The 24,372-nt window shown below is 36.1% G+C and overlaps 1 protein-coding gene across 1 annotated transcript; it reads left to right on the top strand.

Annotated features, from left to right (window-relative positions):
* The first annotated feature begins 50 nt into the window (after window positions 1-50).
* On the top strand, window positions 51-7,008 carry LOC103965420. The gene is made up of 3 exons (XM_048590240.1): window positions 51-208; window positions 339-392; window positions 6,483-7,008. Exons 1-3 carry the CDS (start codon window positions 155-157, stop codon window positions 6,720-6,722), a joined length of 348 nt encoding a protein of 115 aa, XP_048446197.1. The 5' UTR covers window positions 51-154; the 3' UTR covers window positions 6,723-7,008.
* The last annotated feature ends 17,364 nt before the right edge of the window (window positions 7,009-24,372 follow it).

The following is a 24,372-nucleotide window of genomic DNA, read 5'->3' as shown; positions in this document are numbered from 1 at the left end:
TGATAAACTTGAAATCTCTGTTCCAAAATTCACAAACTTGTTAACGATGAAATGTTAGGATGCTTTGCTTCTAAGCTCACATTGCACATTGTATGAATCTGCAATTGAGGAGGTGCGGATATGGGGATGGCCTTTGCACACCGCCGGGTTACTCATGAGTGGGTTTTCTTCCCGGTCTTTCACAATCTTATCCGGCAGAGTCACAGAGGTAAAGCTGAAAACGTTTTTACTAGATCATTTATGCTAGTGTTGTATGGTCAGCCTTGAGATGTTTTGAGTTTTGTGTCATGATGTACAAACATATACTATTTTCTTACCACATTGTTGTTGTTGAGAAGTGGTCGGATGGAAAGGTCGGTAGGTATGTGATTCGGAAGCCAAACACTTCCTGGGTGCAGAGAAGTTGGGGTGCCTCAGCTGTGCAGCAAGATCCGAATACATGGCTTCTTGAGTACTGGTGGAGCACGATATGTGATAACCAAAGATTGGTTACAGCAGCACTAGCCATTTTGAAGAATATGATCTCAAGAATGCTTGGAAAGATGCAACAGAAATCTTGGCTCTTATCTACTTTTGGCAACAACCAGTACCTTGAAACTACTGCAAATTACAATATCGAAATCCCAACCTAAAGAACTCAAAGGACATCATTGGAGGTGCAATGTTTTCTCTCAGCAAATATCCGGACCTCATATATTGTGAGAAGCTTCGAAAAAATGTCCCCTTGTTATGTTGTATTTGTGGAACCCGTTGAGCTTAATTGTTAATCTGATCTCAAACTGCATACGTTCCCTAACGGTGTAATGTAATCAGGAAATTGTTGCTTTCCAGATTATGATTAACTAGCAACAAACTACGTTCTGTTTGGCGTTAGGAATCCAGATAGATGGTAACTCAAACTGTCCTCAATGAAAAAGCTTTCGCGTTTTAGCAAACGAAATATCTTTTTCAACACGACTTGTACCTGAAGAGTTTTTACCTATGAAAATACTACATTTGACCTGCAAATTTCCAGATAATACAATTCGTAGGAAGTGTCTGTAAATATTAGAGGCCACGTAAGCGTTAATCAATCAAAAGTTAGTCATCCGCAAGAACATTAGACCAGATCATTGGGATAGTTTTCTGATTGATTGAATTGAACGAATTTCGCGTTCATATTTTAGTAAGTAGAATGAGATTTAATCTCAAAAGGAGAATAAAGTTTACCAATAGTCTTTACAAGAAGAAAAACTATGTTTGTAGTGGTGAAACCTAGTCCTATTTATGAGAGCTATTATGGTTTTAACTATAATGAACATAGGATAAACAAAAAATGATCGTAAGGTTTAATTATAGTGTTTGAGTTTATTGATAAATTTGAGTTTTATTATTAATTTTATTTTGTACTTAATAATAATTATGCAATAGGATAAAATAAACAATTAACATTCAAAATTTTAAGTTGAGTATAAAAAGAAGTTGCAGGGATTTAAATAAAATTTTCCTTAATCTAAATAACCGCACTGAATATAGTGATTGACGAGACAACAATGTGCAGTACCATAAACCCTAACATGCGCGTAACAATTCCAATGCTCACCTGCCCGTAGTTATGTTTCCACAATAACGGTTACTCCGGTCAAGACAAAAGGATAAGAGGTCAAAGCCTTTTTAAGAGGAAGGGTTGCTCCTTGTCACTCTTTTTTGGCCTGCTTGCTACTCCACCTAAGTTCCAAACAAAGAATAAACTGATAACTCACGCGCTTGCATGTCTACGTGTCGTAGCTATGAAATGGCTAAGCACTAGAAAATTAATAATGCTAAAGAAACTAAATTTTTTTGAAACTGTTAACAGCATTCTAAAAATTTCATTCTACACTTTTTACAATTATATTTTTCTTTCTAATTATAGAAAGTTTAGAGTGTCAAATGATACAAATGAGTCGGGAAGCACCGCAGAGGGCACCGTTTGATACAAATGAATCAGCAGAGAAGTTTCCGAAAGGCCCGCCGGTTGGAATTTCTCCTTGGAGTTTGTTGAAAGACAAATTCAGATGCTTGAGATACAAGAGTGCTTCCAATGACTTTGGGATCACTCCAGATATATTGTTTTTGGACAAATCCAAGAATTCTAGGCTTAGCAAGGTTTTAAATGAACTGGGAATAGGGCCTTCTAAATGATTGTTTTCCAAGAAGAAATTAATCATATTCTGAAGACCCCCAATGCTACTGGGAATGTTTCCGGAGAAATGGTTATTTGATAAATCCATATCCACCACATTTTTCAACTTTCCGATATCTTCTGAGAGTGGTCCAACTAGAGAATTGGATGACAAGTTTAGGTGCAGTATATACTTGAGTTCCCACAAGGAAGATGGTATTTTTGAAGTTAACAAATTGGACCCTAACGATAAATATCTTAGAGCTACTGCCAAAGTACCCAAGCAGGAAGGAATAGAACCAGAGAGCCGATTACCACCCAAATGTAACTCGGCTAGGTTGTTTAGTTGACAGAGTTCATACGGGATATGTCCTTCTAGTTCGTTACCGTACAAATACAAAACTTGGAGATTTTGTAGCCTTTGTATAGAAGTTGGAATTGCTCCACTCAACTGATTGTTTCCTAGCTCTAGTGATACCAAGCTGCTCAAGTTGCTAGTATCAACTGGAATGTTACCCCTGATGTTGGAATTTCTTAAATTAACATATAGGAGTGATGTAGAGAGATTCCCGCAAGCAGCTGGTATCATGGTGTTTAGTGGATTAACTGCCAAGTGTAATCTTATCAAATTTCTAAGATTAAACAAGCAAGAAAGAGTGCTTGCTGCTTGTGGAGTAGAAGCATCAATTGTCAAATTATTCGAGTGCAAGACAAGAGACTCAAGGTTTTTCAAGGAACAGAGCGTGCTAGGAAGAAACCCGGTAAATGAATTTGTTTTCATTTAAAATTCAAAAGCTTATTCCCTTCAAATGACATATATTAAACTCAGAGAAAATTGTAGCAATGGTTCCACAATTTTATTCCAATTAGAGCAATGGTACCTTAACTAAAAATCCATGACCATTAATCCCTTAACTCATCAAAACATGCAGGTATGGTCCTTTTCGTTGACTGCATCAGAATTTCATCAAAATAAGTTATGTTGGAAGAATCATTACTACAATTGGGTTGCATTAATCATGGTTCTTAAAATGGTATATTATCATTTAATTAATGCAAACATTGTTTTCCCAGCACTTTTAACATTTTGTCATCACAAAGGAATTAGCCTGATTTTTGACAACTTTGATATTTCCAATTTCGTGGATCTACTATATCAAGACATTTCAACACAGTTAAGATCTATGCACAGCTTTTAAATTAGTTTCCAAAAAGAATAGTAACGCCTCGTTTCGAAATTTGTTATCTAAATCTTACCCTCAAGCAATTTAAAACTCGAAAAGATGCCCAAACTGTAGTGATCCCCTGCAAAAGAAACCAGCAAACAGGGAAAAAAAACAAACAATAAGCAATAAAACTCAACGACCATAATACACAAAATTCCCTATAATGTAAATTGATAAAGCATTTTACCCGATCCAATTGAATTCCAAATCACAACACATAAGATAAATTAATAAACCATTTTATCCAAATAACCACTTAATTTTAAACATTTAAAACCGAAGAGAACCAAATGCGAATATTTGGAAGGGAAAATTTAAAAATAAAAAAAATAAAAAAAAAAAAGGAGTGTTTTGAGTATCTAAATCTCACCCTCAACACTTTAAAAATGCAGCTGTCCCAATGGAAAGAGAACTTGCAAAACGGCATCCCAGCACAAACACAACATATGAAACAAACAAACGAAGAGAAAAAAAAAATTAAAAAACCGACAATGAACGATAAAATTCAGAAATCCTAGGACACAAAATCGCAAATGACATAAAAATTAGTAATAAAAGTTATGAAAAAACAGACACCGCTTGACACAAATGGCTTGACGCCAACGACGACCCCAAAGGCAAGCAAAATCCCAAACCAGTTAAGAAAAAATTAAGAGTCCACATTCCTCTGTCACATTCTTTTCCCCTGTTTTGCTACCCCTAATCCCAAATGTGTCTTCGATGCTCTTTGTCCCCTTTTTCTCTCACCCTAATATCTCACCGGCAAAATCTTAACGCTGCTGCCTTCCCCCGCCAACAAACCCTCAACACCTTGTAATGCTATTTTCTTCCAAATCTATAACAAAAAATGCATGCATAAACACGGTAGAAATTTGCGAAAACCCACAACACAACCTAACTAAAAATATCACGGATCAAAAGTTCCACCCAAAAGAACCCCTCCATCTCTCTTATCAAATGAAAACTTCAAAAGCAATTCAATGGTTGATAACAATCCATTTAAAATTGAACCCAAAAAAGTTAAAAGCTTCTCCCACATTGATTGGTCATTCATTCTGCACCTGCATTTTACTAAAAAAATTCTTGATGAGCGCAAAGCTAGGAGTCTCAATTTCAAAATCCAAATCAGAAAATAAAACAAAATTGAATGAACTATGAAGAAAATTTATTCTCCAATAGAAAACTCAGTGTTACACAAAATCATTGAATTGGAATGAAACTAATGAGATTAAATTGAACAAAACCTAACTCAATTGAAGCCATTCTGTGAAAATCTTCCGAATAAAATTAATAAAACAAAAATAAAAAATTTTAAAAATTAGAAATCAGAAGAAAGCATATTAAAGCATGCAAAAGAGACGGAGACATAGCATCAACTAAGAGCAGATTTCCTCCAGACTTGCTTAAGAAGTTAAGTACAGATTGTCTTCTAATGCAAAACCATAAAGTGAGTTCTAATCTAAAGCCTCCTACCATAAAATTAGACGAATTTATCAAATGTATCATTTAATAATCCTCACGCATGTAATTATCCTAAATAACCAAATGCGAAACCATTTACTTGGTCAAATCTTATAATTGCTCAGTTTGTTTTTTACTTTCCAAAGGCCAACCGCTTAGAAACATATATCATAATCTTCGGTGGAGAAAATCAGTTTGTTTTATGGTGTTTTCACTATTTTCAAAACCAATATCAAACAGAGTGTATATTAATGGATAAGGAGGACATGGTGTATGGTTAAATTAATCAGGACCAGGGTGTATATTAATGGGGCTTTGAATCATAAATTGTCTTTGGATGTGAAGAATGCATGGCCAACCAAAGAGGTTTTGCCATTAATTCCTACCATAAACTGATGACATTAAATAAGGTCATGGCTGACCAAAAAAGTTCATGCAGTAGCTTGGGATGCCACAATAGCGTTAAATTCATTGCACCTTAGTCGTTCTCTCGTAGACTCTCTCTCTGCTAATTCAATTTTGTTGAGTAAACCTACCATTTAAAATGCTCTAATTTAACTGTTTAAAATTTGTTCAATATTATGTTTGCAAGAAATGTCGAATTCAGTGAATAATTAATTTATTTAAAATTTACTATAAAATTCGCAATAATCAACGATTATCAACCATGTATCATTGATAATCTAAAGAGAAATTTTATTTAAACTCATCTAACCTATTTATACACTCAACTTACTCTTTGCATCCATTTGATTTTTAACTAGACTACTAATATCCAAATTTAATACCTAATATATCCCCATAAACCCAATCCAATATGGAGATTTATTTTTACACCCATTAGATTTTTAACTCAGAAACTGCCACTTGACTGCTGAATAGTTACCACCAAATAAGCTCATTGATTTTTCAACGGATGTAAGATTGAAATCGAAGAAGAAGACTAAGAAGATGGGGAGAAAATGGGGTTTTGGGTGTGAGTTTTGGAGATTGATTTTGGGTTTAAGCTTGGTTTATGTGGCGATGTGCGGGTTTTATAAGATGGTTTCGGGTGCATTGAAACCAATTCTATCGCCGGAGATGGTGAGAAATGTTAGTGAAAAATCTTGGGTTGTGGATGATATGAATGGCAGGCTAAGGTTCTTGTAGAAAGAGATGCAGGGTCTTGTTCATGGGAGGGTTTCGAATTGCAGCTATCCTAGTTCTATATAGGACATAGTCAGGAACTTGGTAATCAAACTTCTGCTTTACAAGTTTAATAGCAATTCAGCATTATTCGGTGATAAACTTGAAATGTCTGTTCCAAAATTCACAAACTTGTTAATGATGAAATGTTAGGATGGTTTGCTTCTAAGCTCACATTGCACATTGTATAAATCTGCGATTGAGGAGGTGCGGATATGGGGATGGCCTTTGCACAATGCCGGGTTACTCACGAGTGGGTTTTCTTCCCGGTCTTTCACAATCTTATCCGGCAGAGTCACAGAGGTAAAGCTGAAAACGTTTTTACTAGATTATGTATGTTAGTGTTGTATGGTCAGCCTTGAGATGTTTTGAGTTTTGTGTCATGATGTACAACCATATACTATTTTCTTACCACATTGTTGTTGTTGAGAAGTGGTCGGTTGGAAAGGTCGGTAAACACTTCCTGGGTGCAGAGAAGTTGGGGTGCCTCAGCTGTGCAGCTAGATCCGAATACATGGATTCTTGAGTACTGGTGGAGCACGATATGTGATAACCAAAGATTGGTTTCAGCAGCACTAGCCCTTTTGAAGAATATGATCTCAAGAATGCTTGGAAAGATGCAACAGAAATTTTGGCTCTTATCTACTTTTGGCAACAACCAGTACCTTGAAACTACTGCAAATTACAATATCGAAATCCCAACCTAAAGAACTCAAAGGGCATCATTGGAGGTGCAATGTTTTCTCTCAGCAAATATCCAGACCTCATATCTTGTGAGAAGCTTCGAAAAAATGTCCCCTTGTTATGTTGTATTTGTGGAACCCGTTGAGCTTAATTGTTAATCTGATCTCAAACTGTATACGTACCCTAACGCTGTAATGTAATCAGGAAATTGTTGCTTTCCTGATTATGATTAACTAGCAACAAACTACGTTCTGTTTGGCGTTAGGAATCCAGATAGATAGTAACTCAAACTGTCCTAAATGAAAAAGCTTTCGCGTTTTAGCAAACGAAATATCTTTTTCAACACGACTGGTACCTGAAGAGTTTTTACCTCTGAAAATACTACATTTGACCTGCAAATGTCCAGATAATACAATTCGTGGGAAGTGTCTGTAGATATTAGAGGCCACGTAAGCGTTAATCAATCAAAAGTTAGTCATCAGCAAGAACATTAGACCAGATCATTGGGATAGTTTTCTAATTGATTGAATTGAACGAATTTCGCGTTCATATTCTAGTAAGTAGAATGAAATTTAATCTCAAACGGAGAATAAAGTTTACCAATAGTCTTTACAAGAAGAAAAACTATGTTTGTAGTGGTGAAACCTAGTCCTATTTATGAGAGCTATTAGGGTTTTAACTATAATGAACATAGGATAAACAAAAAATGATCGTAAGGTTTAATTATAGTGTTTGAGTTTATTGATAAATTTGAGTTTTATTATTAATTTCATTTTGTACTTAATAGTAATTATGCAATAGGATAAAATAAACAATTAACATTCAAAATTTTAAGTTGAGTATAAAAAGAAGTTGCAGGGATTTAAATAAAATTTTCCTTAATCTAAATAACCGCACTGAATATAGTGATTGACGAGACAACAATGTGCAGTACCATAAACCCTAACATGCGCGTAACAATTCCAATGCTCACCTGCTCGTAGTTATGTTTCCACAATAACGGTTACTCCGGTCAAGACAAAAGGATAAGGCCCTGTTTGGCAAATCGGATAAAGGATCGGATAGGATTAGTTATACGGACCCCGGTGTTTGGCGTTCACTCGTACTAAATAAGCACCGGATTAATTTAACCGGTCGGATAGGATAATACGGTATACACCCGCTTAATAAAACCAACCAAAACATCCGGATTATTTAGTCGGGGAAGAAGAATATGGGAGAGAAAGGGAGGGAGTTTGGGGGGGGGGGGGTGGAGAGAGTTGGGAAACAATTATTTGGGATTCTTCTACCGTCGGGGAAGAAGAAGGGAGAGAGAGGAGGGTGTTTGGGGGGTGCGGAGAGACCTGGGAACAAAAATATGATTTCATTTTTTTTAATTTTTTTTTTTTTTAAAGTTTGATGCCTCCTATATAGTATAATATCAAACACAGTATAAATAATACGGTCACTAGTCCGATACTGCACCAAACACCAGACTAATTTAGTCAGTACTATCCGGTGGTTATTTATCCTATCCGACAGAAATAGTCAGTACAGTCCGAGCTGCCAAACGAGGCCTAAGAGGTCAAAGCCTTTTTAAGAGGAAGGGTTCCTCCTTGTCACTCTTTTTCGGCCTGCTTGCTACTCCACCTAAGTTCCAAACAACGAATAAACTGATAACTCACGCGCTTGCATGTCTACGTGTCGTAGCTATGAAATGGCTAAGCACTAGAAAATTGATAATGTTAAGGAAACTAAATTTTTTTGGAACTGGTAACAGCATCCCAAAAATTTCATTCTACACTTTTCACAATTATATTTTTCTTTCTAATTATAGAAAGTTTAGAAGGCCAAACGAGATTTTTAGAGTGCTAATAACAATTCCCAATTTTTAAACCAAATTGCAAACCAAATGATATGTTACCAATAAGAAACAAGCACGTTAATCAACACTTAATTAATAATTCAATCAAGGTTTTTCATGTGCTGCCTTATGACTAGTAAAATATTTCAGATTTGAATATATTTCCACTAATATGTATTATATACATATATATATATATATATATGTAAACACACATATACATCTTTATGGCATTCATAAAATGTTGAAAAGGAAAAAAACTAAAGCCCTTCGATTTGGCTATTCTACACTAGAAAACTTATTTGTAACATATATATATATTGTAAAAGAAAAATACTGATTTTTGAGTGATGGAAACCCTTATAATTTCTAACAATGAAAGTAAAGGCAGAGCTATTGAAGTTTTTAATAGTAGGAACCAATTATAATCAGACAAAAAAATAAGCCTGTACATATATATATAGGAATCCTTTAACAAGAGGGATCCTCATTTAAAAAAAAAAAAAAACATGGGCACACCCTCTTGACCGTTAGATTTGGCTTTAATGAAATTTTGTGGTTAAGATTTTGTGACATGTGATTTAATCTCAACCACATAATTTTATTAAAGTCAAATCTAACAGTCAAGAGAATGTTCTTTTTTTTTTTTTAAATGAAGATCCCTCTTGTTAAAGTGTCTGTATATATATATATATATATATAATATGGCTTAAAATTACAGACCATCACAGAGCAACTGGCCAACTGCAGGCCTAGAACCAGATATTCCAATATTTGAGCGCAAGCGTTACACTGAAACTAGCTAGCTGCTATACCCAAAAATTCGACCAAAAAGCAAAGAGCTGTAGCCAAAAATAATAAATAAAAATAGATAGCCATAGAGAAAAATAATGTAAAAATTAAAGTATGCCAAAAAAATAACATGAAATTTAATTTTATTCAGGGAAGAAAAACATTTGACTTCCTCCAAAAATCGAACACACAAATACAAACACAATAACACGAGCAGTGAAAATCATCAACAAAAAATATTGTGTTAAAAGCTTGACAAAACAATGAAAACCCTAAGGAGAACTGAGATATATCTATGATATCAGCACATAAGCAGCTGAGACAAACACAAAGACAAAGTTACATGCAAAAGACCATCAAATGCAGGATCGAATGCAAATTCTTTGGGATTTGGCTTGAACAAACAATTTTTCGGGGAAAATGGAAGAAGGGGAAGATAATATATTTGGGTCTCTAAAATTTGAGAAGAAATCGATATGCATGGAATAAAATTCCATAAACAAATAAAAAAACGAGAGAAAAACTCAGAAAACCAACTCTTATTTTATATATGCACACACATACAAATGTACACTCATATAAAATTATCAAGAAGAAATTAAAACAAGTAATAATAAGAGAAATGTAACATCCTGAAATTTAATATTTGGAAGCAAATACTAAGATAGGCCCAAAAATTATTTCAGAGTATAATCACCAAATTCCTTTTCCCTGACAATTTCCAAGAACAGATTAATCTTAGTTATTTTATTATGGCTGCATCTAACCCCATTAGACTGCCTACGTTCCCTACGAAAGAATCACACCATTCGTAGTTCACAAATTCAATTTCTAACTTATTTTAAAAAATCATTCAAGTGACTAACAATCACTAAGTAGGTTTAAACAAGTGAATCACACCAAATACATTCCAAATATGAATTCAGAATATCGAAATTAGTTTTAAAAGGCCGCATCGGTCCTCTGGTCACGTGCCGCCGTGCGTATTGGTTTCTGGCGAACGGAATCTCAAATTCCGACGAACTCTAAAAATTACCAAATTTCACAGGGTTGTAGAATTCAATGAGAGGAACAACTTTCATACCTTGGTCGAAGTCCAATTCGGCCTGAAAATAGCTCAAATCGGCCTCGACCTGCCAGAAACCCTTAAATTGGGTGTTCTTGATTCGACTCCAAAACCGCTCCGACGTCCCAACCAATGCTTGGGCTTTGTTCAGGGGCTCAAGGGAAGTCTAATGGTGGTAGTAATTGGATGAAATCATTTCAAAAGTTGTGAATCTTGGGCAAGAACCGCCGCACCCACCGGTGCGGTTTTCCCAATTTGAAATCTAAATCTCTTGATTTTTGGGGGTGTAATAGGAAGAGGAGATGATGGTGAGTTGGTTCCAGGTGGTGAGTGGCCGCAACTCGCCTGAATTTGGCTGGGAGACCACCGGATTTCATGGCTCCCGCCGGTTTGGGTCACACGGGTCAACAGACCCGTTTTCCCCCTTTCACCCCCCTTGCCTTCTCTCATGTCCCTCCGCCCTTTTCCATCTGATTGGTCCCATGTTTCACCCCACTCTCATAGCCCTCCAAGTGGCACACTCTTTGCTCCAAAAAAAATCTGGAGTTCTCCAAATTAATGGAGAAAAATATTATTTTATCTTCAACTTTAATCGTTAATTACATTTTCGTTATAATTTTATTTCACGAACGGTTTTTGCTTACGTGTTCATAGGATCGAACTCTATCCAAATATGTCAAGAAACATAACAAAAATATATATATGAGGATAAAATACATCCTCGTAAAATTACGTTTAGCCCCCTTAGGGCATTTTCGTCATTTCACATTCTGAAAAAAAGATTCCATATAATCATATATTTAAAATTTTCCAGGGTATTACAAGAAATATCTAAAGAAATAAAAGAGATAACCCATATGCCATTTGCTTAGAGAGATTTTTACCAGGGTTTCATGATTTTGCATGCTTGGGAGGAAGCCCACCAAGGCCACCACCCACACGTTCTATTTCTGTCACTGCTTTTGGTATCCGTGTTTGTGTGTGTGTGTGTCTCCCTCTATCTAGTCAAGTGAATTTATAGCTACAGGGAAAGGGATCATCTCCGGATCCCTTCCACCAAGTCCTTCCCATCAATCAATTCGGGTTCTTGAAATTTGATCAAACAGCTAAAGGTATTATAACTTCTAAAGTGGATCCTTGTTTTTAGCCATGGAATCAAATTTCAAAGACCCAGAGTAGTTGATGGAGAGAACTTGGTGGAAGGGATTCAGACATGATCCCTCTCCTAGCTACAACAAGCAGGGGTGAAGTCCAAGTGGTGAACCGGTGTTATAAATGAGAAACCGGTCATAAGACGCATCTTTGAACTATGTTTGGATAAAGGTTATGTTTCTACCGGGAGTAACAAGTTGGTCAGTCAGTGGCCCATGAAAATCTTTGGTTTTTATTACCAAGGGCCTAAAACTAAATGTCACAACGAGCTTTTGAGCATTTCCAACCCCTAACTAAATGAGGCCTTTGTATTACTTGAACAAAAAATTAAAATTAAAATTAAAATCTAACAAACTAGCTAAATGACCAGCTAAATTTGTATATTCACATGCCAGCACACTTGCAAAATCACTACATAAGGTAAAACATTTATGTCTTTTATAAAGGGAATTTTTCTTAACATTTCAAAAATTTCATTCTATACTCTTTACAAGTACATTTTTCTTTCTAATTATTAAAAGTTTGAAGGGCAAAATAAGATTTTTAAAGTGCCGATAGCAATTCTTTTATAAAATTGGGCAATTCCATATTCGTTATTTCCATTATGCAATGTGGCAATTAGTTTCTCTTTGTTTACGAATGTCCCATATTTAAGATTGTGACATATTGAACTTAGGCTTGTCTTAACACGAGCAATCTTTATAGGAGTAGAATTATTTCCCCTCCTATTCCCATTCTTTTCCTTCCTCCCACGCTTTGCTTTTTGTCTTATTGTCTCTATAAAAAATCAATATAAGATATTTACGTGTCCTAATCGTAACTATTTAAGTAGGAGAGGATGGAAAGGGAGAGAGATTAGGAAGGGAGAAAATCCTCCTCCATCTTTATATTCTACATTTGGATAAGTCATTTTTGACAATTGGTAGTTAATGACAAGTTGTAAATGAGCAGATGGTTGAGCATAGACTGGGAGAAAGTAATTGAGCATAAACTGAGGCAACACATGGGTTAAGAGAATGGAGACTATTTATTTCTTATGAAGGTCGATGGAACAATACAGAGATAAAAAAAAAAGATTTGCACATGGTCTTTATAAATTTGGAAAAAGCATATGATAGGATCTCAAGAAAAATTATTTGGAGGATTCTAGAGAGGAAAGGAGTATGAGTAGCATGTATCCAAATAATAATAAATATGTGTTCTAGAGCAAGGACTGCAGTAAGAACTCATGAAGATTACTATCCCTACAAGAACTCTTAAGATCCCTATAAATACACTAGCCTGGGTATTATTAGGGGGGACATCTAATTCTCTCGAAGTAGGATAGACTTCGATCTCTCTCTAGGACGACCACTTTATTCTCTACAAGACTACCATATATATATATATCCACCTATATTCACATATTTCCCTAGAGAGCCACTACACACTTGTTCTCTCTATGACTAACAGAGGCCCTCACACCGCCATTTACCAACGCATCTATGAAAAACTCATCTCCCAACGCCCCACCATAGGTTATTCGTCAAGGAAGGCCCACGTCATTCTTTCATAGAACTACACTCGTGGTTTGATTCTCCTTCCCAAAGATATGTAGGCAGTCCTTTCTGGATTCAATTACACCCCAATCAACCATATTCTCTCCTCATCGGAGATCATGGGCTAGTCCGACTGGGTTCTTGCCTCTGTTCATGGATGTGTGTGAACTTAGTTCCAACAATAACCATAAGATTACACCAAGGCTCAACTTTAAGTCCTTACTTTTTGGATTGGTAATGGACCAGTTAATATGACATATTCAAGATGATATCCCTTAGTGTATGCTTTTCGCAGATGGTATAGAGCTGATAGATGAAATGCATGGGGGAGTAAATGCGAAGCTTAACCTTTAGCAGGAAGGGTTGGAATCTAGAGGTCTTTACCTAGGTAGGTCAAAAACATATTATATGTAGTGTGAGTTCAATGAGAATGGGGTCCAAATTAGATAAGGTTAAGATTGAAGATCAAGAAGTACCAAAGAGTGAACACTTTCTTTATCTTGGATATATCTTACAAAAGAATGAAGAATTAGATCGTTATCTTGGATCTATCCTACAAAAGAACGAATAATTAGATTGAGATCTCAACCATAGAATACAAGCTAGATGGATGAAATGGAAGAGTGCATCACGTGTGTTGTGCGATCGTCTTATGCCTTCTTCATCCTTAGGTGTATGTTTAAATTTGTGTGTTAGTATTGACTCTGGTTAATTGTGATTCTATGTGTTAGTTGATAATCATGTATGTAAGCTATTCTTACACTAGGTACACCAATTGAGCTGGTGTTCCTAACCAATAAAAGTCAGACATCTAATTACCTAGTTTTTTAATTAAGAGAATGTCAACTAGTATACTTTTTGTCAATCAAAATTCCTAATTTACCCTTAGTGAAACAAAAATTGAAAGTAATCAACCTCCCTCTCACAGCACAACCCACCCTGCGTTGCCAACAACTTACCCAACCACCGCGCACCTCCATCGAAGTTGATATTTTCATCTGAGAAACCCCATCAAATTCTCTCGCTTCCTACTTTTTCCTTTCTCCTCTTCCATTCTTAGCTTTGCATGGTACTTGAGAATGATTGACGACAATTCCAACCTTCAGATCTGCAGTCACCGATCTCAAATCAAAGCGTAGAAGTGTCCTTGGTAATTTGTAAGATCCTTCTCCGGCGTAAAGGAGGAGTAGAATTAAAAATAGGAAGAGGAAGGGAAAAAGAGAGATAGGTGAGGGGTAGATGGGTGGGGTGGGGTGGAGGTCGAAGACCCAGAACAAGAATCGAGGTTCTGTGTTTTATTTAACTTTATTTTCTGAAAAGTTGAGGATTAAGGACCAAATAGGAAGATGGTAACTCAAGTGCCAACATGTGAAATATAAAAACAAGAAACCCAGGTCTCATGTGCCATTCGTGGGGAACACTAGCTATCTTGTGTACCCGGTACCTAGTAAAATTTCTCCTTTGAAAGTAACATTTGTGGTCAGTTAATTAATGGGTAAGGAAGAGGAAAAAAAATTAATGGGTAAGGAGGACATGGTGTGTGGTTAAATTATGGGATGTGATATCCACACACCTCATTTTACTTCTCACACACATTTTTAATTTTCGACCGTCGGATCGGATGAATTGAAGAAGATCAACGAACTGAAATTATCATGAGGTGTGTGAAAAGTAAACACACCCCTAAATTAATCAGGATCAGGGTGTATATTAATGGGGTTTGAATCATAAATTATCTGTGTGGATGTGCAGAATGCATGGCTAACCAAAGAGGTTTTGCCACTATTTCTTACCTTAAACTGATGACATTAAATAAGGTCATGGCGGACCAAAAAAGTTCATGTAGTAGCAAGGTTCTAAAAATTGTTAGACGCTAGTCTTGCCCGGATAATAAAGAAGAAACATATGACAAGTTCATCAATAATCATTTTCAGTTTTATTGAAATTTGGAATACAATTTCGACATTAATAGAAAACAAATATAGAAATGCATCACTATACTGTATATCAGTATCTTACTACTTTGGATTGGCAGGGTCTGTCCATTTACACTGCTGGGTGGTGGTAGTGGTGGCTTGCTGATGGCTTTTTTCTATAATATGTCTGGTCTCATGCTTTGTTTATTGTATATTTAAAATATTATACAATTCCAATGTAATCTAACATGATTCGATTTGCACCAGATCTGGAGTGTTTTAAAGAAAAGGGTACATTTGATCGGGAGAAATACCGATGGAACGATTTGACAGGGTAAATTCGTCCTTTGCTCAATAACAAAAGAAACTTCCGGGTACCATTCATTTCTGTTAGACATATATTGGATATTGCAAATGTCATATAACTAGAAACACATGGCTTCTAACAGTTAGTTAACCACTTTTTCTTTTGCCCATTCTGTCATGTGTATTCACGCGTTTGCTTTTTTCCTACAATTTGGTTTATGAAAATACATGCTAACTATTACCATTCTCAGGCCGAAGCAGTAAGATCATTTACATATTTCAGAATGAATGATAAAATCTTTAGGGCTCAAAATTGGAGTAACTTCGTTCCTTTTGTTAAAAAGATGAGCACAAATTGGTAAAGCAGCCAAAAAACCCAACTTACCAGTAAGTTTATTGAACTACCTAAAGGAGCAGCCTCACTGCCCTATAATATTTTGACAAGGGCATGTGTAGAAGTTTGTAACTTCCTGATATGTTGACTGAAATAACTTTGCATTCCCATTACAGGCATTCTTGAGCTGGAATTGTAAATTTTTGAAACGGATTTGGTTGGCCGTAGAAACTGAATGCTTTACTACCAAATATGGGAAGAATAATTGGAATTGCAATTTTGATACTACTGGTCTCATTGCATTGACAAATCCAGGTACGACATTTCAATTTTAGGAATATCGACATATTGTCATATCCGTCACCATGAGAAAATAATGTAGTCTTTGCAGATTGAAAACAACAATAAGAAAATGGATCCGAAAATATAGAGAACAAAAAGAACTAAGAGTTCACTTCTCCACAGTCCTTCAAGTATTTAGTCTTGATTTTGGTGAGTGTGATTGCAGCATCTTTCATGTTAATCCTCTCTCCCGGCAATGCTGCAGAGCAAGCTAAAGCTAATCTCATAACGGATGATAAGCAATCCCTCCTGCTCATGAAATCAGTATCTTCCTCCGCCCCAAGTATATCGGCATCCACGACTTCACCTATTGCAGCATCTGGAAATAATGAATCTGCAATCCATTGCTTTAAATCCATTTCCCCAACAAACATCTCGTCTGTTGGCTTTCTTTTTGTGAATGTCTCCATGAGTACAATACCAAAACTATATACATCCCCTCTTGTCGAAATGCTTCCTTCCATCCCAAACTCTGCAAAATTTGCATGTGAATTTAGTTATATGTGATAAAAAGAAACTTATAACTCCTACTAAGACCAAATATACAAAATTGAGAAAATACATCACCTAGAGCCATATATCCAACTGTGGCTAGGGATATGGTCTCTGTCATCGAATCTCCACCTCTGATGAGTCTTGCAATGCCAAAATCGGCAACATATGCAATCATATCATCATCTAGTAGTATATTGCTTGCTTTCACATCATAATGAACGATAGGTATCGAGTAAACATGATGAAGATATTCTAGTGCCAATGCAACATCTTTCATTATGTCTAACCTTTGCAGGATAGTTAGGGAGCGGTATGGAGAATACAACCAGTTTTCGAGGCTTCCATTAAGCATCAATTGAAGTATCAAGGCTTTGAAATCAAGTTCATCGCAGCAACTTATGATTTTAATAAGATTTGGTGACAGATATTGCTTAGCATTTCACATTCCTTATCAAACCTCTTGGATGCCCCTTCTAGCTGTAAATTGAAAACCTTGACAGCGATATCTATCCGTCTGAAAGTGTTCCTTTGTATACTGAGCCAAACCCCCCCTCCGGTGCCTAGTAAGTTACTCTCATGAAATCCATTTGTTGCCTTTAAAAGTTCTAGGTGCGAAACTCTTATCCAAAGAACTTGATGTAGCGAGGCAGTTTCTCTAACAACTTCGATTCCTTTTCTTGCGTAGTATCAGAATCAATGCAGCGGCCGCTAGGAGTATTACTGATATAACCCCTGAGATGATATGTTTAGCTTTCCTCCAATTTAGCTTAACTTTTGTTCTATTTTTGCACCGTGGAACATGGAGTGGGGAAGCACCATAGAGTGTACCGTTTGATACAAATGAATCAGCAGAGAGTTTCCAAAAGGCCCGCCATTTGGAATTTCTCCTTGGAGTTTGTTGAAAGACAAATTCAGATGCTTGAGATACAAAAATGCTTCCAATGACTTTGGGATCTCTCCAGATAGATTGTTTTTGGACAAATCCAAGAAGACTAGGCTTAGCATGGTTTCAAATGAACTGGGAATACGGCCTTTAAGTTTATTGTTTGCCAAGGAGAAATTAATCATATTCAGAAGACCTCCAAGGCTACGGGGAATGTTTCCCGAGTTATTTGATAAATCCATATCCACCACATCTTTCAACTTTCGGATGTCTTTTGAGAGTGGTCCAACTAGAGAATTGGACGACAAGTTCAAGTATGATATATACTTAAGTTCCCACGAGGAAGATGGTATTTTAGAAGTTAACAAATTGGAACCTAATGATAGACTTCTTAGAGCTACTGACAAAGTACCCAAGCAGGATGGAATAGAACCAGAGAGCTGATTACCATCCAAACGTAACTCGGCTAGGTTGTTTAGTTGATAGAGTTCATATGGGATATGTCCTCGCAATTCGTTATCATTCAAATACAAAACTTGGAGATTTTGTAGCCTTGGAGTTGGAGTTGGAATTGCTCCGCTCAACTAATTGTTTCCGAAGTCTGATGCTATCAAGTTGCTCAAGTTGGCAATATCAACGGGAATGTTACCCTTGATGTTGGAAATGCTTAAATCAACAGTTACGAGTGACGTAGAGATGTTCCCACGAGAAGCTGGAATTATGGTGTTTAGTGGATTTTCTGCCAAGGATAATCCTGTCAAATTTCTAAGATTAAACAAGCAAGAGAGTTCTTTCTGTTTGTGGAGTAGAAGCATCAATCATCAAATTATTCAAGTACAAGTTAAGGTACTCGAGGTTTTTCAAGGAATAGAGTGTGATAGGAAGAAACTCGGTAAATGAGTTTACACTCATGTCTAGCTCCCTGAGCTTGGAAGCATTAGAGAGGTTAGGGAGCAGTCCGACCACGAGGTTGTTTCTGGCTACATAAAGGACTTATAGGTTTGGAACGTTAAGACCTATGTTTGCTGGGAGGCCACCTGATAGCTGATTAGAAGAAAGCATTATTCCTCTTATCGTGGAGAGATTGAAGCGTTTGGATAGGATGGCCCCATAGAGAATATTACTGCCCAGTGACAAAGTCTCTAACTGTGGAAGATCACCAATCTCATCTGGTATTTTACCTGTCATAATTTCAGCATGTTTGCATTAACTTTGTAACTTCAGTTTAACTAAAAACTAAAAACAAAATGATTGTAAAACACCCCCAAATTTATTACCTTCTAAATTATTGTCGTGTAGAAAAATATTGCTTAAGTAGGTCAAATTGCCAAGATTCTTGGGTATGCTTCCATGGAAATTGTTAGACCCTAATAAGATTTCACGAAGCTCTTTGCATTGCCACAGTTTGGAGGGAATCAGACCGTCAAACTGGTTTTGAGCCAAATCAATTCGTCGAATACTCAGAAGATGCTCACATATATTGTCCGGAAGACTGCCACTCATGTAGTTCCCGAATAGTGTGAAAGTGGTCAAAGAAGATGTGTTGAGGACATGCACAAAAGTAGAGCCTTTTAGGGCATTGTACTGCATAAACAACTCCTCCAGTTGACCTAAACTGCCTATCTCGTTCGGAAGTTCTATAAAATCAATCCGTGTATGTTGTTAAAATCATGTATACATATATAGGAGCAGCTTCTTAGTGGGAATCCAGTGGTACCGTAGCAAAAGTGGGATACATTCTACGGACCATAGACTCATTATATAGGACCTCTTTTTTGCTCTAGAGTACAAGGGTCTTACACGGTGAATATAACATCCTATGATAGTCCTCTCATCTCATTTTTTGTTGAAGTTGAACAAGATCCCAGCTAAGAAGGGGCTTTTACACACACACACACACGCAAAGTATTTTCAAAAGTCAAACGAAATACTTAGTGCTGCTAACCAATCGTCAATGCAATTAAATTTTGAAATACCTAAAACGCATGTTTGCCAAAATGATGTTTGTTTCAAAACCCCATTTGTATTAATAAAAAATATTGCTAATCCAATCATTTTAGGTCTCCCTTTTATGGCACTCATATATCCTTTTAAGGTTCATCACGATAGGATTACCACCCAGGTTTTAGGGCAGAAAGTTACATTTGAGTTCTGCAAGGAAACATATCTCAAAAAATTAAGACATCTCCAAAAGGATAGCATATTGCGATCCATTAATTTAATCACTCACAAATCTCAACAAATTAATTTCCTAAAAGAAGAAATTAATAAAAAAACGAATTGAAGAACAGCTAACAAATAAGTCTTTGTTAGAAACCATTAATAATTTTCAAATGAAACTTGTTAATGATATCTGTTCAGATATTCCCAACGCCTTTTGGCACCGAAAACAACACATTGTCAAACTTCCTTACAATAAGGATTTTGATGAAAAGAAAATGCACACTAAAGCCAGACCAATTCAAATGAGTCCAGAAGTTATGGAATTCTCCAAAACAGAAATCCAAGAACTTCTTCATAAAGGGATTATTAATTAGGAAAAGTAAATCTCCATGGTCATGCCTTACATTTTATGTTCAAAAGAACGCAGATTTAGAAAGAGGAACTCCCAGATTAGTTATTAACTACAAACCTTTGAATGAAGTTTTGGAATGGATTCGGTATCCAATCCCCAACAAAAGAAATTTGATAAAGAGACTTTCTCAAGCAGTTATTTTTTCAAAATTCGATATGAAATCTGGTTTTTGGCAAATCCAAATTCATGAAAGTGATAAATATAAAACAACTTTTGTAACTCCTTTCGGTCACTATGAATGGAATATAATGCCTTTCAGCTTTAAAAATGCCCCAAGTGAATTTCAAAATATCATGAATGAGATTTTTAATCAATATAGCCATTTCTCAATTATGAATTGAATGGTCACCACTCATTATCTTGCTACAATTCATAACGAGAATATTTGAACTGTGGAAAAGCTTGTGTTTCTTATATTTTCTCTATTCCCCAAAGCCTCCTTATATAGTTGTTGGGAAGAGTGTACAAGGACTGAAAAGCCCATGAAAACCCCAAGTATATTCTAATATGAATATCTCTTGATTTTCATCTAATTATCACATAGATAATTAGGAGGTTAATATCCTCGTGTGGGTGGAATATCCCTTGATATTTATTTATCTCATAAGATAAATCCTACAGTTCCATTCAAATGAAGACATTTGAAGAACCTAATGTAAAAGATCCGTACAAGCAAAACCCAGCTTAGCAACGCCAAGATAATCATCTATGAGAGTTGATCCGATCTAGGCAAGCTGCATGGGGGGTTATTGAAGACAAAGTTGCCGAGATCCATATTAAAACTCCAATTTGGCAACTGATGAGCAACACAATTCTACTCCCTGATAACATGCTTCATGCTTTAGCTTAGCTCACATCTAACCAATTGACTCATCAATGTTTTGCATCTGCTTACAATTATATCAAATATCAAGAGGATAATAACTATCAACCAGATTTTGTTAGAACAAAGTGACAACAAACACCTCTGTCAATAAAATCTCCTTGTCCCAAATTGGCAGAGAACTCCACACGCACCAATCTTGAACCATCAACATTAAGCTTATACCCAACGAATATTAGGAGGTTCCCAAGCAATGGGAGCAGCCTTCCATTAGGTTTATGGGGGAGAACCAACTCAAGCTTTCACCTAGTTCTTGACTTTTTGCGTGTTTATTAACAAGCATGAAATCTGAAGGGCTAGTTAATTCATAACTCAATATTTGAAAATCAGGTATCAAATCAAAATGTTTATTTTTTTATTGGTAACACATTTGCAAATTTGGTTTAAATTTTTGGTTACCTGATATTTTCCTAATGCAAATATCTTTTGACAAATAAAAAAGGGAATTGTTATTAGCACTCCAAAAATCTCATTCTACACTCCAAACTTTCTATATTAGGAAATAAAAATACACTTGTGAAGAGTGTAGAATGAGATTTTTAGAGTGTCAATAACACTTCCCATAAAAAATACATACAAAGATAACTTTTGGGTGGTAATATCCACATACCCGTTTTTACTTTCACACACTTCTATTATCCTCGGCTGTCGATCAATTGAAACAGTCAATTGACATAAATTAATAAATGATATGTGAGAAGTATAAATAAATGTGTGGAGGGGCACAAAATTAAATAGATACCCAAAAATACCACTACACACAGAGTCAGTCAGTACATTTCAGTTGCAAATGAAAATTACAGACACTGGGATTTGCTCTCTCTATCGCTGAGGGATTTCTGTGATCGATGGCAATGGCGGACAATGGCAGTCGTCTGCAAATGCACAACAGCGAGGAGGAGCTTCTTTTGTTTCAGAGAAGTCAGTTTCGACGACAAGCCCAACCGCCGAAACCTCCTCTGAAACATTTCGACCCTTCCCGTCTTTCAAAAAGGCCTCTTTACTCGCTTCAGCCCATCCTTTGCCGGAAACAGTATTCTCAGGTTTATCTCACACAATTACGGTTTTTTTCCATTTTCTTTTGAGTTGCACAGCTTTTGTAGAGTTTACTGAAGTGAACCTGACTACGTTCAGTTGGGTTGCTGATAAATTCCAGACAATAAAATTTAGATGCGAATGCTTCTGAGCTAGTTTATTGCTTTTGAATGTTCAATGGGATCGTATAAATGTGTCTGTGTGATAATTAGATGATTTGCTGCTTGCAGCCTGGATGCACGAGAGAATTCAAGGTCCTCGACATTGCCATCTTCCCGAGATAAGACAATTCCCATATATGTGATGGTACGAGGCGTCCAAGGATTTGGAAGTAAGTTTTATTATGACTTTCTGTTGATGAGGCTATGATGCATTTTCATTCTTAATTTAATTGTTATACTCTTTTAAACGACGGAGTATGATCAGCTACAAGGTTGCAGCTAACTGTTTTGATCTCTTCCCAATTCAAGTTATATAAATGTACGTTTCAAAATGTTTCTAATTTTTTTTTTTTAAATTTAGTTTCCTTTCAAATGAGACAGAAACTCCTTATATGTTGCTCGATTTACTCTTGTTTTAGAATCAAGGCCTTAATTGTAGCTCTAAAAGCACTCAAGTTGGCTTGTGTCCACAGAATTGCAGTTGAGGTTTGGTGGGGAATCGTAGAGCGTTTCTCTCCTCTTGCTTACGATTGGTCTCTATATGAAGAGCTTTCCAAACTGATTTCTGACTCAAGTTAGGTTTGAAGTTGCATGTTGCCTTGTCTTTTCACTCAAACGTTAACTCTTCTTCTAGCAGAAAAGGGGGTGTTACACTTCCACTTTGGATCATAGAGGTTTGTCTTCTTTGATATTTTGAAATCCCATTTGAAGTTATTAGTCTGGTACAATGCACATGTCTGTATTGGAACGCTTAATTTACCAGGTCATACTTTAAGAAACATAACCCATTTGGATGACTAGAGATAATATCAATGTTTGTTCAGTTTCTTGCTTTGCAACGTGTTATGGTACTGTGTTCCCCATTAGCATACTTGATTTTAGCTTTGATGTGCTTAAAAAGTTTATCAATGCAAAGGGATGTGAAACAAAAACTATAGTTCGGCCTTCATTACACACCATCAGTTTGAATCTTGAATCTAAATAAAGAAGTTGACCTCGTCTTTTTTCCTCCCAGATTGCTAATCAGAATAAACCTATATAGTATTGGGATCAAAATGAATTTTCCAATGATGATTATCTTACACTGGGAGTTGACCATGTTCCTCTCTTTTGTGGATGGATTGCTCTCCAATGTTATGAAGATTTCTTGTCAAGTTTTGCCAAGAAATTTGAATTCTTAATTGGAACTGTAATAGAAGAAATTAGTGTTGGTCTTGGTCCTTCTCGTGAACTTAAGTATGTTACAGTTACATTAGAACTGTATGAAGCCAGGCCAATGATTTCTTTGCAGGATTGTTACATTGCTCACACAGATATCCTGCACATCCTTTTGGTGATGGTAGATGAATTTCCTAGAATTGGTGAATTCCAATGCTATGACAAGTACATGTATGTTAAAAATCTTTCAATCCTCTGACAGAAATTTGGTTGCTATTGAATTTTTACTATTTACAACCTTGTTCCTTTTAGGATGGGTGACCTAAAGATGGCTGCACGCAAGGAAGGAAAACCTCGGTGGGAAGAGAAGGGACCACAAAACGCTAGCTGTTACAACAGTCTCCGATCTGAAGTCCCATTCTTTGGAGAGGAAGAGGAAAGCATTCTTTCTGATTATGGGTGATTTTTACTTGTATGAAACTGATGAAAGCAGCTTGCTTAATTATTTCCCATGAAAATTTTCTGCATAGCTAAAGCCTAGTGTAACTTGCATGACATAATTGCGTTTTTCGTTCTGTTCATGCACATTTCATCCTCGAACTACCACTTAGAATAAAATGCAAACGCTGAATTGAAGTTGTGTTTCTTTAGCCATGCAACATTTTGTGTAGGTGCATGTAAACAACATGGGCCTGCAATATGTATTTTCAATCTTTACTGGAACTTTTCTTATATTCGACCCCACTTAGTGGAAAAAGGTTTTGTTGTTGTTGTTGTACTGGAACTTTTCTTATAACTAACTCAATTTGCTTCTAGGGGTTGTACTTGCAGAGTGTTTGCTAAGTCTTAACCACTCTTACGCAACATGATTAAAAAGTAGATATGTTTTAATGATTTAGTATGAACTCATGACAAGGGAACGGGTTTTTAAGAAACTACACTAAGTTAATGCAATTTGATTAAGAATAAAAATGCATTGATGCTTGTCTTTCTAGAGAGAAAAAAAAAAAAATCATCATAGGATGTACTGGTTAGTAAACTAAGGACAATTATGGAGTATAATTTTTTGTCAAGGGCTGAAATAACCTTGTGTTCCATGACAGGCGTTCTTGAGCTGGAAGTGTAAATTTTTTGAACTGGATTTGGTTGGCCGTGGAAACTGAATGCTTTACTACCAAATATGGGAAGAATAAA

Source organism: the organism of the source record quoted next, unplaced genomic scaffold (assembly GCF_019419815.1).
Source record: "Pyrus x bretschneideri cultivar Hongxiangsu unplaced genomic scaffold, Pyrus_bretschneideri_v1 Contig31, whole genome shotgun sequence".
NCBI classification, from domain to species: domain Eukaryota; kingdom Viridiplantae; phylum Streptophyta; class Magnoliopsida; order Rosales; family Rosaceae; genus Pyrus; species Pyrus x bretschneideri.
The sequence above is the reverse complement of the archived record's forward strand: the minus strand, read 5'-3'. Positions and strand labels throughout refer to the sequence as shown.